At 49.4% G+C, this 19,079-nt stretch overlaps 1 protein-coding gene across 2 annotated transcripts in view; it reads left to right on the top strand.

Moving 5' to 3' along the window:
- The window catches only part of LOC109900658 (ephrin type-A receptor 7), an 87,048-nt gene that overhangs the window by 26,805 nt on the left and 41,164 nt on the right, over positions 1-19,079 (top strand). For both annotated transcript variants that reach the window (XM_031837059.1, XM_031837060.1), the window contains exon 5: positions 12,869-13,204. In XM_031837059.1, the coding sequence (XP_031692919.1) occupies positions 12,869-13,204 (336 nt within the window). The remainder of the gene's footprint in view (positions 1-12,868; positions 13,205-19,079) is intronic.

Raw genomic sequence — 19,079 nt, 5'->3', positions numbered from 1 at the left:
ACCAATAGAGAAGGTTAACAATTATTTTATGCCTGCATATGTAAATTATTGCTGGATGAAGTTATTGTGACCACATCAATGTTCGTGGACATTTTCTTTGTGGGGTCTTGTATGGTCTGGGGTACAATAGTAAACCAAAGTGAATTTACATTGCTTGAGCAAACAGCTTGATTGACATATTTTGAAATGGGCGCTTGTAAACCTCCCTTATGTTAGGCTCTGCACAAACAGATAGATCTCTGCAGCAGATGGATTAGACATCTAAGATGAAGATTGGATGAAGGGGAATGTAAAGATGCAACATCTCGGGAGGTAATTCACTGCAAGAGGCAAAAAGCCACGCAGAACAAAAATTAGGACACTAGTCAAACAATATATTTTGCATTATAATTGTTGCAAATATTGCATGTTGGGAGAGAAGGGAAAAAAACATTGTATGATAATCTTTTTACAATATTTGCTTACTCCATTTTTATGCAAAGCCAAGAGATAATGAGAACTGTATGCGGGTGACACTGCAGGAATGCTGCAAAAAAAATTCCAAGCAGAAGCTGGGGCAAAGACTTGAAGCTGTTGACTGGTTGGGGAGTGGGTATCAATCATGTGACAGCTGTGAATAGTGCTGGTGGTAGTAGCATCTGAAAAGGGCAGTTGTGATCAGCCATCTCACCCCCTTCCCCCTTCCAGCCCCTCTTCCCCATCTCCCCCTTCCTTCCCCCCAGCTCCTCTCGCCCCCCGTCCCACTCAAATTTGCCACCTCAACAAGTTGACATCTCACATAGGGAGAGGGAAAGGGAGTGAGAGAAACAGAGAGAAACAGAGAGAAACAGAGAGAAAGAAACAGAGTCCATTCTGATTCCTGCCTGTAGTTGCTAGGGGGTGTTCGGGTGCCAGTGAAATGTAAGAGCCCCACTCCTCTCCTCCTATCACAGCCTCCCTCTCTTCTGCATGGCTTCACTCAGCCAAGTTTTAATCACCCAGGTCAAAGGTCATGACACGTGTTTGTAGATTAAGGATTACTGCTTGGCTGATTTGAATACCAGCCTCCCCTTTCTCCTTCCATCCCTCCAATTAGTGAGCTAATACAGATGTATGATTTGAATTTGAGACAGTTTGCTAAAGCAGGGAAATAATTTTGCAGCAACAGGAAATGTTAATTATTATGTGGATTATAATTTTTGTAGGGGTTGATACATTTTATTTAAGGTCAAATCAAGTCTGACATTTCTAAATGAAAATTACAACCTTCAGAAGTCTTTTTAAACTCCAAAGTTTTACATTTCCTGCAACAGGGTGATCAAATTAAGATTGTATATCTGTAGGGCAGTGGAGGGCTGAGACAGCCTGGAGCACTTCTCTCTCCCAGCGCAGCTTTCTCTCACACCAGATAAGCACAGGATTCTTTTCTCCTAAGCCCTCTGACTAACTCAACTCTAAACAGACAAGCGACAGGCTCAGGAAGATGACCTAATTATCAACTAACTGCTATTAACCAAAATAGTCAGCCATCTTGATTTATACAATATAATTCAGTTGAGAAACGTCCATTAGATTCTGTTGACACTTTGGGGGAGTGAGAACGTGCTGTCAGAGGCGGTTATTCATCAGCAATATCACAGGTTCACCCTGTCTCTGGAGAAATAGCTGCATTACGCTATGAGAAGGAGGTGGCAGGACACACATGCACAGACTCACACGCACGCACACACACACGTACGTGCGTGCTGACACACACATATGCGCACACAACACAATGCCGTGTTGGAAGGAAGAAGCTAGCATGTGACTGAGACATCTCAGACTGTGAGGGCTATGGAAGGTCAATCCGTGAAATGAAACTTCACCGGGAGGGGGGGGTAAGAGAAGGGAAAGGAAACTTCACCAAGAGGAAGGGGTGAGAGAGGGAAAGGAAACTTCACCAGGAGGAGGGGGTGAGAGAGGGAAAGGAAACTTCACCAGGAGGAGGGGGTGAGAGAGGGAAAGGAAACTTCACCAGGAAGAGGGGGTGAGAGAGGGAAAGGAAACTTCACCAGGAGGAGGGGGTGAGAGAGGGAAAGGAAACTTCACCGGGAGGAGGGGGTGAGAGAGGGAAAGGAAACTTCACCGGGAGGAGGGGGTGAGAGATTGAAAGGAAACTTCACCGGGAGGAGGGGATGAGAGAGGGAAAGGAAACTTCACCAGGAGGAGGGGGTGAGAGAGGGAAAGGAAACTTCAACAGGAGGAGGGGGTGAGAGAGGGAAAGGAAACTTCACCAGGAGGAGGGGGTGAGAGAGGGAAAGGAAACTTCACCAGGAGGAGGGGGTGAGAGAGGGAAAGGAAACTTCACCAGGAGGAGGGGGTGAGAGAGGGAAAGGAAACTTCACCAGGAGGAGGGGGTGAGAGAGGGAAAGGAAACTTCACCAGGAGGAGGGGGTGAGAGAGGGAAAGGAAACTTCACCGGGAGGAGGGGGTGAGAGAGGGAAAGGAAACTTCACCAGGAGGAGGGGGTGAGAGAGGGAAAGGAAACTTCACCAGGAGGAGGGGGTGAGAGAGGGAAAGGAAACTTCACCAGGAGGAGGGGGTGAGAGAGGGAAAGGAAACTTCACCAGGAGGAGGGGATGAGAGAGGGAAAGGAAACTTCACCCGGAGGAGGGGGTGAGAGAGGGAAAGGAAACTTCACCAGGAGGAGGGGGTGAGAGAGGGAAAGGAAACTTCACCAGGAGGAGAGGGTGAGAGAGGGAAAGGAAACTTCACCAGGAGGAGGGGGTGAGAGAGGGAAAGGAAACTTCACCAGGAGGAGGGGGTGAGAGAGCGAAAGGAAACTTCACCTGGAGAAGGGGGTGTAAGAGGGAAATTAAACTTCACCTGGAGAAGGGGGTGAGAGAGGGAATAAAAATATCACCTAGAGGAGGGGGTGACAGAGGGAAAGGAAACTTCACTGGGAGGAGGGGGTAAGAGAGGGAAAGGAAACTTCACCGGGAGGAGGGGGTGAGAGATTGAAAGGAAACTTCACCAGGAGGAGGGGATGAGAGAGGGAAAGGAAACTTCACCAGGAGGAGGGGGTGAGAGAGGGAAAGGAAACTTCACCAGGAGGAGGGGGTGAGAGAGGGAAAGGAAACTTCACCAGGAGGAGGGGGTGAGAGAGGGAAAGGAAACTTCACCAGGAGGAGGGGGTGAGAGAGGGAAAGGAAACTTCACCAGGAGGAGGGGGTGAGAGAGGGAAAGGAAACTTCACCCGGAGGAGGAGGTGAGAGAGGGAAAGGAAACTTCACCAGGAGGAGGGGGTGAGAGAGGGAAAGGAAACTTCACCAGGAGGAGGGGGTGAGAGAGGGAAAGGAAACTTCACCAGGAGGAGGGGGTGAGAGAGGGAAAGGAAACTTCACCCGGAGGAGGGGGTGAGAGAGGGAAAGGAAACTTCACCAGGAGGAGGGGGTGAGAGAGGGAAAGGAAACTTCACCAGGAGGAGGGGGTGAGAGAGGGAAAGGAAACTTCACCAGGAGGAGGGGATGAGAGAGGGAAAGGAAACTTCACCCGGAGGAGGGGGTGAGAGAGGGAAAGGAAACTTCACCAGGAGGAGGGGGTGAGAGAGGGAAAGGAAACTTCACCAGGAGGAGAGGGTGAGAGAGGGAAAGGAAACTTCACCAGGAGGAGGGGGTGAGAGAGGGAAAGGAAACTTCACCAGGAGGAGGGGGTGAGAGAGGGAAAGGAAACTTCACCTGGAGAAGGGGGTGTAAGAGGGAAATTAAACTTCACCTGGAGAAGGGGGTGGGAGAGGGAATAAAAATATCACCTAGAGGAGGGGGTGACAGATGGAAAGGAAACTTCACTGGGAGGAGGGGGTAAGAGAGGGAAAGGAAACTTCACCGGGAGGAGGGGGTGAGAGATTGAAAGGAAACTTCACCAGGAGGAGGGGATGAGAGAGGGAAAGGAAACTTCACCAGGAGGAGGGGGTGAGAGAGGGAAAGGAAACTTCACCTGGAGAAGGGGGTGTAAGAGGGAAATTAAACTTCACCTGGAGAAGGGGGTGAGAGAGGGAATAAAAATATCACCTAGAGGAGGGGGTGACAGAGGGAAAGGAAACTTCACCAGGAGGAGGGGGTGAGAGAGGGAAAGGAAACTTCACCAGGAGGAGAGGGTGAGAGAGGGAAAGGAAACTTCACCAGGAGGAGGGGGTGAGAGAGGGAAAGGAAACTTCACCAGGAGGAGGGGGTGAGAGAGCGAAAGGAAACTTCACCTGGAGAAGGGGGTGTAAGAGGGAAATTAAACTTCACCTGGAGAAGGGGGTGAGAGAGGGAATAAAAATATCACCTAGAGGAGGGGGTGACAGAGGGAAAGGAAACTTCACTGGGAGGAGGGGGTAAGAGAGGGAAAGGAAACTTCACCGGGAGGAGGGGGTGAGAGATTGAAAGGAAACTTCACCAGGAGGAGGGGATGAGAGAGGGAAAGGAAACTTCACCAGGAGGAGGGGGTGAGAGAGGGAAAGGAAACTTCACCAGGAGGAGGGGGTGAGAGAGGGAAAGGAAACTTCACCAGGAGGAGGGGGTGAGAGAGGGAAAGGAAACTTCACCAGGAGGAGGGGGTGAGAGAGGGAAAGGAAACTTCACCCGGAGGAGGAGGTGAGAGAGGGAAAGGAAACTTCACCAGGAGGAGGGGGTGAGAGAGGGAAAGGAAACTTCACCAGGAGGAGGGGGTGAGAGAGGGAAAGGAAACTTCACCAGGAGGAGGGGGTGAGAGAGGGAAAGGAAACTTCACCCGGAGGAGGGGGTGAGAGAGGGAAAGGAAACTTCACCAGGAGGAGGGGGTGAGAGAGGGAAAGGAAACTTCACCAGGAGGAGGGGGTGAGAGAGGGAAAGGAAACTTCACCAGGAGGAGGGGGTGAGAGAGGGAAAGGAAACTTCACCAGGAGGAGGGGGTGAGAGAGGGAAAGGAAACTTCACCAGGAGGAGGGGATGAGAGAGGGAAAGGAAACTTCACCCGGAGGAGGGGGTGAGAGAGGGAAAGGAAAGTTCACCAGGAGGAGGGGGTGAGAGAGGGAAAGGAAACTTCACCAGGAGGAGAGGGTGAGAGAGGGAAAGGAAACTTCACCAGGAGGAGGGGGTGAGAGAGGGAAAGGAAACTTCACCAGGAGGAGGGGGTGAGAGAGGGAAAGGAAACTTCACCTGGAGAAGGGGGTGTAAGAGGGAAATTAAACTTCACCTGGAGAAGGGGGTGGGAGAGGGAATAAAAATATCACCTAGAGGAGGGGGTGACAGAGGGAAAGGAAACTTCACTGGGAGGAGGGGGTAAGAGAGGGAAAGGAAACTTCACCGGGAGGAGGGGGTGAGAGATTGAAAGGAAACTTCACCAGGAGGAGGGGATGAGAGAGGGAAAGGAAACTTCACCAGGAGGAGGGGGTGAGAGAGGGAAAGGAAACTTCACCAGGAGGAGGGGGTGAGAGAGGGAAAGGAAACTTCACCTGGAGAAGGGGGTGTAAGAGGGAAATTAAACTTCACCTGGAGAAGGGGGTGAGAGAGGGAATAAAAATATCACCTAGAGGAGGGGGTGACAGAGGGAAAGGAAACTTCACCAGGAGGAGGGGGTGAGAGAGGGAAAGGAAACTTCACCAGGAGGAGAGGGTGAGAGAGGGAAAGGAAACTTCACCAGGAGGAGGGGGTGAGAGAGGGAAAGGAAACTTCACCAGGAGGAGGGGGTGAGAGAGCGAAAGGAAACTTCACCTGGAGAAGGGGGTGTAAGAGGGAAATTAAACTTCACCTGGAGAAGGGGGTGAGAGAGGGAATAAAAATATCACCTAGAGGAGGGGGTGACAGAGGGAAAGGAAACTTCACTGGGAGGAGGGGGTAAGAGAGGGAAAGGAAACTTCACCGGGAGGAGGGGGTGAGAGATTGAAAGGAAACTTCACCAGGAGGAGGGGATGAGAGAGGGAAAGGAAACTTCACCAGGAGGAGGGGGTGAGAGAGGGAAAGGAAACTTCACCAGGAGGAGGGGGTGAGAGAGGGAAAGGAAACTTCACCAGGAGGAGGGGGTGAGAGAGGGAAAGGAAACTTCACCAGGAGGAGGGGGTGAGAGAGGGAAAGGAAACTTCACCAGGAGGAGGGGGTGAGAGAGGGAAAGGAAACTTCACCAGGAGGAGGGGGGTGAGAGAGGGAAAGGAAACTTCACCCGGAGGAGGAGGTGAGAGAGGGAAAGGAAACTTCACCAGGAGGAGGGGGTGAGAGAGGGAAAGGAAACTTCACCAGGAGGAGGGGGTGAGAGAGGGAAAGGAAACTTCACCAGGAGGAGGGGGTGAGAGAGGGAAAGGAAACTTCACCAGGAGGAGGGGGTGAGAGAGGGAAAGGAAACTTCACCAGGAGGAGGGGGTGAGAGAGGGAAAGGAAACTTCACCAGGAGGAGGGGGTGAGAGAGGGAAAGGAAACTTCACCTGGAGGAGGGGGTGAGAGAGGGAAAGGAAACTTCACCAGGAGGAGGGGGTGAGAGAGGGAAAGGAAACTTCACCAGGAGGAGGGGGTGAGAGAGGGAAAGGAAACTTCACCAGGAGGAGGGGGCGAGAGAGGGAAAGGAAACTTCACCGGGAGGAGGGGGTGAGAGAGGGAAAGGAAACTTCACCTGGAGAAGGGGGTGTAAGAGGGAAATTAAACTTCACCTGGAGAAGGGGGTGAGAGAGGGAATAGAAATATCACCTAGAGGAGGGGGTGACAGAGGGAAAGGAAACTTCACTGGGAGGAGGGGGTAAGAGAGGGAAAGGAAACTTCACCGGGAGGAGGGGGTGAGAGATTGAATGGAAACTTCACCAGGAGGAGGGGGTGAGAGAAGGAAAGGAAACTTCACCAGGAGGAGGGGGTGAGAGAGGGAAAGGAAACTTCACTGGGAGGAGGGGGTAAGAGAGGGAAAGGAAACTTCACCAGGAGGAGAGGGTGAGGGAAAGGAAACTTCACCTGGAGAAGGGGGTGTAAGAGGGAAATTAAACTTCACCTGGAGAAGGGGGTGAGAGAGGGAATAAAAATATCACCTAGAGGAGGGGGTGACAGAGGGAAAGGAAACTTCACTGGGAGGAGGGGGTAAGAGAGGGAAAGGAAACTTCACCGGGAGGAGGGGTTGAGAGATTGAAAGGAAACTTCACCAGGAGGAGGGGGTGAGAGAGGGAAAGGAAACTTCACCAGGAGGAGGGGGTGAGAGAGGGAAAGGAAACTTCACCTGGAGGAGGGGGTGAGAGAGGGAAAGGAAACTTCACCAGGAGGAGGGGGTGAGAGAGGGAAAGGAAACTTCACCAGGAGGAGGGGGTGAGAGAGGGAAAGGAAACTTCACCAGGAGGAGGGGGTGAGAGAGGGAAAGGAAACTTCACCAGGAGGAGGGGGTGAGAGAGGGAAAGGAAACTTCACCAGGAGGCGGGGATGAGAGAGGGGAAGGAAACTTCACCCGGAGGAGGGGGTGAGAGAGGGAAAGGAAACTTCACCAGGAGGAGGGGGTGAGAGAGGGAAAGGAAACTTCACCAGGAGGAGAGGGTGAGAGAGGGAAAGGAAACTTCACCAGGAGGAGGGGATGAGAGAGGGAAAGGAAACTTCACCAGGAGGAGGGGGTGAGAGAGGGAAAGGAAACTTCACCTGGAGAAGGGGGTGTAAGAGGGAAATTAAACTTCACCTGGAGAAGGGGGTGAGAGAGGGAATAAAAATATCACCTAGAGGAGGGGGTGACAGAGGGAAAGGAAACTTCACTGGGAGGAGGGGGTAAGAGAGGGAAAGGAAACTTCACCGGGAGGAGGGGGTGAGAGATTGAAAGGAAACTTCACCAGGAGGAGGGGATGAGAGAGGGAAAGGAAACTTCACCAGGAGGAGGGGGTGAGAGAGGGAAAGGAAACTTCACCAGGAGGAGGGGGTGAGAGAGGGAAAGGAAACTTCACCAGGAGGAGGGGGTGAGAGAGGGAAAGGAAACTTCACCAGGAGGAGGGGGTGAGAGAGGGAAAGGAAACTTCACCAGGAGGAGGGGGTGAGAGAGGGAAAGGAAACTACACCCGGAGGAGGGGGTGAGAGAGGGAAAGGAAACTTCACCAGGAGGAGGGGGTGAGAGAGGGAAAGGAAACTTCACCAGGAGGAGGGGGTGAGAGAGGGAAAGGAAACTTCACCAGGAGGAGGGGGTGAGAGAGGGAAAGGAAACTTCACCAGGAGGAGGGGGTGAGAGAGGGAAAGGAAACTTCACCTGGAGGAGGGGGTGAGAGAGGGAAAGGAAACTTCACCAGGAGGAGGGGGTGAGAGAGGGAAAGGAAACTTCACCAGGAGGAGGGGGTGAGAGAGGGAAAGGAAACTTCACCAGGAGGAGGGGGCGAGAGAGGGAAAGGAAACTTCACCGGGAGGAGGGGGTGAGAGAGGGAAAGGAAACTTCACCGGGAGGAGGGGGTGAGAGAGGGAAAGGAAACTTCACCGGGAGGAGGGGGTGAGAGATTGAAAGGAAACTTCACCGGGAGGAGGGGATGAGAGAGGGAAAGGAAACTTCACCGGGAGGAGGGGGTGAGAGAGGGAAAGGAAACTTCACCAGGAGGAGGGGGTGAGAGAGGGAAAGGAAACTTCACCAGGAGGAGGGGGTGAGAGAGGGAAAGGAAACTTCACCAGGAGGAAGGGGTGAGAGAGGGAAAGGAAACTTCACCAGGAGGAGGGGGTGAGAGAGGGAAAGGAAACTTCACCAGGAGGAGGGGGTGAGAGAGGGAAAGGAAACTTCACCATGAGGAGGGGGTGAGAGAGGGAAAGGAAACTTCACCAGGAGGAGAGGGTGAGAGAGGGAAAGGAAACTTCACCAGGAGGAGGGGGTGAGAGAGGGAAAGGAAACTTCACCAGGAGGAGGGGGTGAGAGAGGGAAAGGAAACTTCACCTGGAGAAGGGGGTGTAAGAGGGAAATTAAACTTCACCTGGAGAAGGGGGTGAGAGAGGGAATAAAAATATCACCTAGAGGAGGGGGTGACAGAGGGAAAGGAAACTTCACTGGGAGGAGGGGGTAAGAGAGGGAAAGGAAACTTCACCGGGAGGAGGGGGTGAGAGATTGAAAGGAAACTTCACCAGGAGGAGGGGATGAGAGAGGGAAAGGAAACTTCACCAGGAGGAGGGGGTGAGAGAGGGAAAGGAAACTTCACCAGGAGGAGGGGGTGAGAGAGGGAAAGGAAACTTCACCAGGAGGTGGGGGTGAGAGAGGGAAAGGAAACTTCACCAGGAGGAGGGGGTGAGAGAGGGAAAGGAAACTTCACCAGGAGGAGGGGGTGAGAGAGGGAAAGGAAACTTCACCCGGAGGAGGGGGTGAGAGAGGGAAAGGAAACTTCACCAGGAGGAGGGGGTGAGAGAGGGAAAGGAAACTTCACCAGGAGGAGGGGGTGAGAGAGGGAAAGGAAACTTCACCTGGAGGAGGGGGTGAGAGAGGGAAAGGAAACTTCACCAGGAGGAGGGGGTGAGAGAGGGAAAGGAAACTTCACCAGGAGGAGGGGGTGAGAGAGGGAAAGGAAACTTCACCAGGAGGAGGGGGCGAGAGAGGGAAAGGAAACTTCACCGGGAGGAGGGGGTGAGAGAGGGAAAGGAAACTTCACCGGGAGGAGGGGGTGAGAGAGGGAAAGGAAACTTCACCGGGAGGAGGGTGTGAGAGATTGAAAGGAAACTTCACCGGGAGGAGGGGATGAGAGAGGGAAAGGAAACTTCACCGGGAGGAGGGGGTGAGAGAGGGAAAGGAAACTTCACCAGGAGGAGGGGGTGAGAGAGGGAAAGGAAACTTCACCAGGAGGAGGGGGTGAGAGAGGGAAAGGAAACTTCACCAGGAGGAGGGGGTGAGAGAGGGAAAGGAAACTTCACCAGGAGGAGGGGGTGAGAGAGGGAAAGGAAACTTCACCCGGAGGAGGGGGTGAGAGAGGGAAAGGAAACTTCACCAGGAGGAGGGGGTGAGAGAGGGAAAGGAAACTTCACCAGGAGGAGGGGGTGAGAGAGGGAAAGGAAACTTCACCAGGAGGAGGGGGTGAGAGAGGGAAAGGAAACTTCACCTGGAGAAGGGGGTGTAAGAGGGAAATTAAACTTCACCTGGAGAAGGGGGTGAGAGAGGGAATAAAAATATCACCTAGAGGAGGGGGTGACAGAGGGAAAGGAAACTTCACTGGGAGGAGGGGGTAAGAGAGGGAAATTAAACTTCACCAGGATGAGGGGGTGATAGAGGGAAATTAAACTTCACTGGGAGGAGGGGGTGAGAGAGGGAAATTAAACTTCACTGGGAGGAGGGGGTGAGAGAGGGAAATTAAGCTTCACTGAGAGGAGGGGGTGAGAGAGGGAAATTAAACTTCACTGGGAGGAGGGGGTGAGAGATGGAAATTAAACTTCACCTGGAGAAGGGGGTGAGAGAGGGAATAGAAATATCACCTAGAGGAGGGGGTGACAGAGGGAAAGGAAACTTCACTGGGAGGAGGGGGTAAGAGAGGGAAATTAAACTTCACCAGGAGGAGGGGGTGATAGAGGGAAATTAAACTTCACTGGGAGGAGGGGGTGAGAGAGGGAAATTAAACTTCACCTGGAAGGGGGGTGAGAGAGGGAAACATAAAGAGACAGAGGCGAGAGCAGCAAGCCCTTGAGCTACCAGGATCAGCAGACAGACGGTGGACACTCGGGATGTGTCGCGCCTCCGAGCTGCAGGTGAGGCGGGGGGAGGACAGTGTCACCTCACCCTACAGTGGCTTGGAGAGGACTGTGTCGAGGCAGGGAACCAAGCCAACCCAGTGAACAGGAAGCACTATGTCTAGCCAAGGACAAAGAGGGGAAGCTTGCACCGTATTGCATGTCTGCAAAAACAAGACCAAGACCAAAACACAGGCCACTCAAATTCTATTTCAATATCCTCCTCCAGCTGTTATCTCTGAAATCACTGCCCTGGTCTTTGTCACTTGAGACCCAATGAGAGTGGCTGAGTAAAACTAGCTATTTTCTGTTGGTATCCGTGATCATTGTAATGCAGTACCAACAGACCCCAGAGACGTGTGTGTGTGTGTGTGTGTGTGTGTGTGTGTGTGTGTGTGTGTGTGTGTGTGTGTGTGTGTGTGTGTGTGTGTGTGTGTGTGTGTGTGTGTGTGTGTGCGTGCGCGTGTGCTTGTTTGTGTGACTCTCGCTCTTTGTACCTGAAGATTCTTAAGGACGCAGGTTGAGTGTCGGCGACAGTGCTGAAGTTGTGCCTTGGTGCTCGCTAGAATCTCGCCGCCACTCCTCTTCACCTGCCACAGGTGTCTCTTTCATCTCCAGAGCCCCGAGTCTCACCATCTTCTCTCTCTGGGAGGAATGAGTAAAATAACAAAATGTGCAGTATTTTTGACACAGACGATTGTAGTTTTCACTCTAAGCATACCTATTACCTGTTTGTAAATATGTCTGTCTCATTAAATGGGTTGAGAAGCTCCTTGCGAGGGTTCACTAGAGGAACCATTCTTAAAAATGCTCATGAACAAAGATTACAAATCATAATCTACAGATGTAGGTATTCAAAGTTTAAAAAGGCTTCTAAAGTTTCTAATTTCCACTTTCAATCGTCAGACTTTATTTGCCCTAACGGAAAATGTGTCAACCCCTACAACAAAATGTCCAGTAATTATAATACACATTTCCTGTTGCTGCAGGACTATTTTCCTGTTGTAGCAAACTGTGTATGATTAAGATTCTACATCTGTATGGTGCATTAAGGGGGCTATAAAACGAGCACTCAATTTCAAGTGTACAGTATGTAAACATCTGGGTCATAAAAACAAGGGCTGGCATTTGAATGATAAAAGCAGCAATTTGTAAATCATTGTTTTTATGAGAGGAATGTCATTCTTTGCCATTACACCCCCTGTTCAGAGGGCAATGGTTTGTGTAGTGCAGTTTGGAGACTTTCTGGAACTGATTGTTATTCTATATGCTGTTGTGAGGCTGTTGTGAGATTTAATTTCACTTGTAAATTCTGGGGTGAGTCAGACTTGTCTGTCTGCCTATTTTACTCGAATGTATATGTTTAGTGTCTCTGCAATTCATTGGAAAGGAAACCCTTTGTCTCACCATGGGATAATTATATTTTGGGAGCTAATAAGGACTGAGGGGGAGCTAATAATGCCCTTTTATGCCTCCCTTTTATCCTCCGTTCAGGATGAATAATTATACAATGTAATGACATCTTAATCATTTCAAAATGGGATATTCCTACAAATCTTAAATTTTTTCATATAGGCCTATTCCATGTTTTAATGTAAACACTGATTTGTGAATTGTGGATGCATGACCATCGAATGAAGAGAGCGGGCATCCAAAAAGGGTCTACCTTGTCCTGGCATGAGCCATTCACACCTTTCAATAGGTCAAATCTCTATAAAAGGATAATCACACTCAAAAGTCAATTCTGTTGCACACTTGACATTACAATGTTGAATACTTCAGACATGAATAATTCATCATTGTTGCTGATTAACAATGAAAACACCCCTTAAATGGGAGAAAACAAATGACGTTGGGCACACGACCAGTGGCTAACGATTAACATTCATATTTAGCATGCACAGCATCATATCAGAGTGGTAGTAATGCAGTCATTTTGCATTATAATGGTCTCCATTGGTTATTTCCATTTCAGCACCTCCTCTACATTGACCTTACTTGTATTTAACTTCCTCTGACGACCTGCACTAGTTTTTCTTTTTAGATCTGAGTTCTGTCATAATTGTGTGTCAGGCTTAGAGCTGGCATGTCCCGTGGCATTCAGTCTGAGGGAACAGAACAGAACGGTGAACCACAGATCCAGTCAGTGCACACATATGGTTGGCTGTCACTTTCCTTCCCTGGCACTCTGTTATTTAACTCTCCCTCGTCTCCCGCCTTTCCTCCTCTCCCTCCTCTCATTGTCTTCCCTCCTGCCCTGACAGGACCTCCCTCGGCACCACAGAACCTGGTTTACAACATCAACCAGACCACCGTCAGCCTGGAGTGGAGCCCGCCGGCCGACATGGGCGGTCGCAACGACGTCACCTACAGGATTATGTGCCGGCGCTGCAGCTGGGAGCCCGAGGAGTGCGTGCCTTGCGGGGGGAACGTGGGATACTCCCCCCAGCAGGCGGAATTAGTGGACACCTACGTAAATGTGGTGGACCTACTGGCCCACGCCAACTACACCTTTGAGGTGGAGGCCGTCAACGGGGTCTCTGACCTCAGCCGCACCCAGAGGCTTTTTGCCGCAGTCAGCGTCGCCACCAGTCAAGCAGGTAGGCTCATAGAGTTACAGTATTCAGTTCAGTTTAATTGCCTAGAACACTGAGAGAAAGTAGAAGTGCTGGAGAACTTCAATATTCCTCTGCTGTGGGCTGGTGTGGGCTGGTGAGGGCTGCTGTGGGCTGGTGAGGGCTGCTGTGGGCTGGTGAGGGCTGCTGTGGGCTGGTGAGGGCTGCTGTAGGCTGGTGAGGGCTGCTGTGGGCTGGTGAGGGCTGCTGTGGGCTGGTGAGGGCTGCTGTGGGCTGGTGTGGGCTGGTGAGGGCTGGTGAGGGCTGGTGTGGGCTGGTGAGGGCTGCTGTGGGCTGGTGTGGGCTGATGAGGGCTGGTGTGGGCTGATGAGGGCTGGTGTGGGCTGGTGAGGGCTGCTGTGGGCTGGTGAGGGCTGCTGTGGGCTGGTGTGGGCTGGTGAGGGCTGGTGTGGGCTGATGAGGGCTGGTGTGGGCTGGTGAGGGCTGCTTGTGGGCTGGTGAGGGCTGGTGTGGGCTGGTGAGGGCTGCTGAGGGCTGGTGAGGGCTGCTGTGGGCTGGTGTGGGCTGGTGAGGGCTGCTGAGGGCTGATGAGGGCTGCTGTAGGCTGGTGAGGGCTGATGAGGGCTGGTGTGGGCTGGTGAGGGCTGCTGAGGGCTGGTGAGGGCTGCTGTGGGCTGGTGTGGGCTGATGAGGGCTGGTGTGAGCTGGAATTGCTTTCATGATTGCGTTACAAAGAAATGTAATTAATGTTCATATGCAGCATTTTTTGGTCTTCTAGATGTTCAGGATAAGTGAGTCAAATATGGCCATTTTAGGATACAATATAATGTTAAAAGTTTGCTCTTTAGTCTCAGCACATTCTGACAGAATTATATGGGTATTTTGCACTGAAGTCATTAGTGAAGTTCAATTGAGAACATGCACCTTAAGTACCTTAAGCATTCTACTTTGGCTTTAATGATCATAGGCTGATATTATCCACAACATTTACAGTTTGAATATTCCCCAGATTAATTTAAAGTGTGCGTCAGAGCTATGGTGGCAAACATTATTAATGTAGCAAGGCTTGCTGCCAGTTTTACCATAGGAAACAGTGCGTGTCGCTAAACGCCCCTGGGAACCTACCATAATTAAAATGCTGTATTTTTTGGGGTGACACACTCCAACTCAAGGCCGCACTAGATCTTTATATTTGTTAATTATTTCTATGGATCCACCAAACAAGATGTGTCCATCATGCTCAAGCATCCATGAAATCCAGTTGGCGTGAAAAGGACCTACTAACTAGTGTTATTGAAAGAGGACTACACAGGTCCCTGTTTTTGACCGTGTGGGAGAACTGTCGACGTGGCCTTGAGCAGGGTGTTGACCCTGATTGCTCCTTTGGATCGCTCTGGATGGGAGTCTGTTAGATGAATGAATGTAATATAAATGTTGAGCGGCTTCACGGCAAGTAGATTGTATGGTTTAATCATTTCAAAAAAGAGGATTGCATAGCCATTGTGGCATATAAGAGAGGGTATGGGGAATATTATCATCATAACCATGTTGCTTACCAGTATCTACAGATGTAGGATCTTTAATTTGAGTCACTTTTCTACAGCAGGAAAATAACCCTTCACCAACAGGAAATATGAATTATTATGTGCATTGTAATTAATGGACATTTTTGTAGGGGCCGATACATTTTTCTGAAGTCCGACATTTAAAAGTGGAAATTACAAACTTCAGAAGCATTTTTAAACCTTGAATACACTACCAGTTTTAAATGTTTAAAAGTTCTCCTGCAACAGGGTGATCAAATTAAGATCCTACATTTGTATGAGCATTCTGGGACTCATGTGGGGCACTCAATAGGCTATTGTGGTATACATTTAAGTTTTACTTTGAGGCACCTTTCAGATTACTGGCTAACTGAAATGAGGAAAGGGATGTTTTCTTTTGGGGTTTAGTATCACCCCTACCCAACCTTATACATGAATGGAGAAGAGCTGCAAGTCTTTGAATTCTTTGCTGAAAGAATTGGGTTAGTCCTGCACATCCAGCCATGTCCTATGGTGCTATGATACTCTCCTAGTAAGATTAAGCTTCATACAGTATCTGTTACATTCTGCAGCGTTTCTGCAACTATAGAAAATTGTACCACATTTGGCATGTATTGAGAAATGAAAAGATCAAATAAACAAAGTAGAGAAACGAATATGGCGACAACCTCCATTCTTAAATTGCCATAAGGTTACAGAGAGAGAAATGGGTGGAATAGGATGGTAATTGCTGCCAGGCAGCAGAATACATTTGGGATAAACTGTAGGGAATGATGTATGTTCTGTGACACAGTTGATGACAGAGACACACGCTGGATGGTGCTGGTGGTTGCCTTGCCAAGGACACATGGACACTGCAAGGAGGGAGACCTGCAGGAAGACACAGGGAAAACAATTAACACATGGCTCTCTCAAAGCCTCTTATAATTACATGTTGACAACAGACAATTACTCTGCTCACCCTGAGGAATATTTAGCCGTCATAAATGGAAGGAAATAAAGGGACGCATTTTGATGAGGAAGGAATTTGAAGCTATGTAGGCTACTCTTTGAAGCTATGTAGGCTACTATTTGAAGCTATGTAGGCTACTGTTTGAAGCTATGTAGGCTACTGTTTGAAGCTATGTAGGCTACTATTTGAAGCTATGTAGGCTACTGTTTGAAGCTATGTAGGCTACTGTTTGAAGCTATGTAGGCTACTGTTTGAAGCTATGTAGGCTACTGTTTGAAGCTATGTAGGCTACTATTTGAAGCTATGTAGGCTACTATTTGAAGCTATGTAGGCTACTATTTGAAGCTATGTAGGCTACTATTTGAAGCTATGTAGGCTACTATTTGAAGCTATGTAGGCTACTATTTGAAGCAAACCTAGTTTAAGATGCACTCCACTATTTATTGTAATGAGATGTGTTGATATGTGTTTTATTAACCTATAGCCTAGATACATGATGACTGATTTCAACATTATGGATGTAAGAGATTGTTTGGCTTCAGTTTGATGATGGGCAAACACATATTGTTAGTGAGATCTTCATGTGAGAGAGCAGGAAGAATCTGAGTGTTGTTGTGCACGTAGAAGGCCAGACATTAACCCCGTCCTGCTCAGCTCTTAGCACTGGCCCCTCACTGTGTCCGGCTGCTCTTCCCGGAGCCGTTAGGGAACGCTCCAGCGCTTTGTAATTGGAACGTCGGCGCTTCCTAAAACAATGGCCCCTTTCCGAGCAAGCATGCATGGCCACATCGTTAAAGAATGACTGCATTATTAAACCCTTTACGGCTCATCATCCAGAATTGATTAACCTTTCCTGGGGAAGGGGATGGGGGGGGGAAGAGAGAGAGCTGTGGTTCAGAAAAGGTCTTAAAGAGAGGAGGGAGAGGAGAAACCCTCTAGCGGGTGGTGCCTCTCTCTTCTCCTGCATGATAATCAGCCTGTGCAGAGGAGAGGAGAGGGAGCTGGAGGAGAGGAGTAGAGGGACTGACTGGGGGAAGGAATGCTCCGCAGTGCTGCTCGAATGCAGATGGTGATCCATCTGATGAGGAATTCACACCTCCCCTAATTATACCAAAGGAAGTGTGTGGAGTGAGGCTGTGATGAGGCAGGCTGCAGCCGTGGAGCTGAGGAACTGTACAAGGTGCTGAGTGCTTATTGTTCCAAGTAAAACCTAATTACCTCTCATCTCAGTGTTTAAATAGCTACTGTTGGAGACACAGTGCAAGTTCATCATCTTGATTTCTATCCGACTCCCCCCCCTCGAGTCCTCACCACCTCCTCCACAGGTGAATGAATAGAAATTTGTCATCACATCTTGATGATGTGGAGTTTTTCTTTTCGTGGAAAGTTAGGCTAGCTAGACAGAGAGTGCATTTCAATCAGGGCTCTATTGTTGCTGGACAACTCTGCAGAGCCATCCTCGAAGGTCCTCTGTGCTCCGGCTGCTTTCATGCCGCCACACTTGTAAACGAGGCCTTCTGTTCTGGCAGGAGCCAGTGAGTGGGAACCTTTCATGGAATAACCATTCATATTTATTCAACAGAGTGTGTGTGCACATCTCAGACAGAAAATTCACTGGAGAACAAGGTAGAAATAAGATTGGAATTGGTTAAGTGGAATGGCTATAGGAGTGTTGTGGTGGCGGGACACTCAGCCACAGATGATGATGCTGTTGAGGTACGAGCAGCAAGAGGCATAAACAAAATCATAAAGAGAGAAAGGGAAAAGCTGTGGGAAATGATTTGAATGCTGACTGCTCATATTAGCCAGGAGCAGCGATCAGAAAGAAACTTCTACTATCGCTGAGCCATGCTGTTTGTGTTCAGAGCCCTCTAGCATGCATGAGTCAGAGTGGGACTGGGATATACTGTAACTAAGCAACATGTATTATTTACACCTAGATGAAGATTGGGGTTGTCTTTTATTCTTTATGACATCATCTTGCATGGTGGAACTGTTGAGGTGAAGTGTATGGAAAATATAGGAAGCCTTTCTTTAATAAATTGTTATAGATGAATGGATTCAGATAAACAATTGCTTATTTGTTTATTTTGAGAGAACTATTGTTTGATTAACTTCATTTGTACTATAAAGGAGATTGGAGTGCCCTCATGAACAAACCTATTTAAACATTGAAAGGGAAGAACACGCTATTCCCTTTGCTACCAATCCACCCAGGGAAATATGCATTCTAACACGCATGAATGTAAGTTAAGCATTTCACTTTGATCTGAAAAGCCTCTCTGCTCTGGCTTTGCGTGAGAAACAAATATCCCCCTTTCAACAAAGTTGTTGGCCTGCTAGTATTGTCAGGACTACTTGACTGTCTGATGTCAGTCATTTGTATGAAGGTGTACAGCAACATAAAAGTATTAGTGTAATGATTGGATAATCAATCTCCCTTAACACAGTGAAATTAGTTAGATAAATGTTGGGAGTGTGAAGTATTTGGACTTCTAGGGCAACCATGCAAGCCGATACTCTCAGGTTCTCCAGTGGTAATCTATACGGTCACCTTATCCACACTTCATCACCACAAAATGGATATTGCTGAATGCATTGGTGAGAGTAACACTTTTGGGAACAATAAGGCCCATTGATTGATTCCTAATCTGTCATGGTGGCCTTAAACAGAATGGATTGATTGATTCGGAGGATTCCCCACTGACTTCCACCACCCGAGCCGGTGTAATTTTCTACTTAAGCGGATACTCCTTTCTAGCGTTTGTCTGTGGTTTTACGTTACCTGAGAGCCCATTCTTTTCTCTCTCTTTTTGCTCTGCCCCTCCACATGCAGTAATTTGATGAGAGCCGGGCAAAGCAGTCCGATTCAACAGCTGCAATAAGACAGCGGTGGTCTCCCCGAAGCACAAGCTCTCTGGCACTTAACCTGTTGCTTTCTGTAAATGCCTCCTGATTTGTCTGTCACCCAATCCGTCAGCAATGAATAATTTTCATGGAAGGTGCACTTTAATTACTTTCCCATTTAAATGGCATTATCGTGGCCTATCTAGGTAATTAATCTCCCCAAGTATCCTGTTTCAGTCTTTTATTGCTGGCAGACGAGCCACCTAAATCCCCCTGAATCTGCCGTGCATGACTGAGCTTTAGCTCACAGTAGCCCCACAGTGTTCCGTCTTTCCCCTTGACTTGGTCACCGACAGTGGACAGCCCAGTGGCAGAGGGGCTTTTCTATGGGAACACACAGAGTTTAAGCTCTCCGTGCACCCTGTCAGAATGACAGTCCTGTTTCTCTTTCTCTGCCTTGGAAAGGACACTTTTACAGACACCGTTTCAGACCGACTGTGTGGAAGAGCTGTGAAAGACATTTCCCAGTGGGCACAGACTGGTTGAATCAACGTTG

The sequence above is a fragment of the Oncorhynchus kisutch genome, linkage group LG12 (assembly GCF_002021735.2).
Source record: "Oncorhynchus kisutch isolate 150728-3 linkage group LG12, Okis_V2, whole genome shotgun sequence".
Taxonomy (NCBI): domain Eukaryota; kingdom Metazoa; phylum Chordata; class Actinopteri; order Salmoniformes; family Salmonidae; genus Oncorhynchus; species Oncorhynchus kisutch.
The sequence above is the reverse complement of the archived record's forward strand: the minus strand, read 5'-3'. Positions and strand labels throughout refer to the sequence as shown.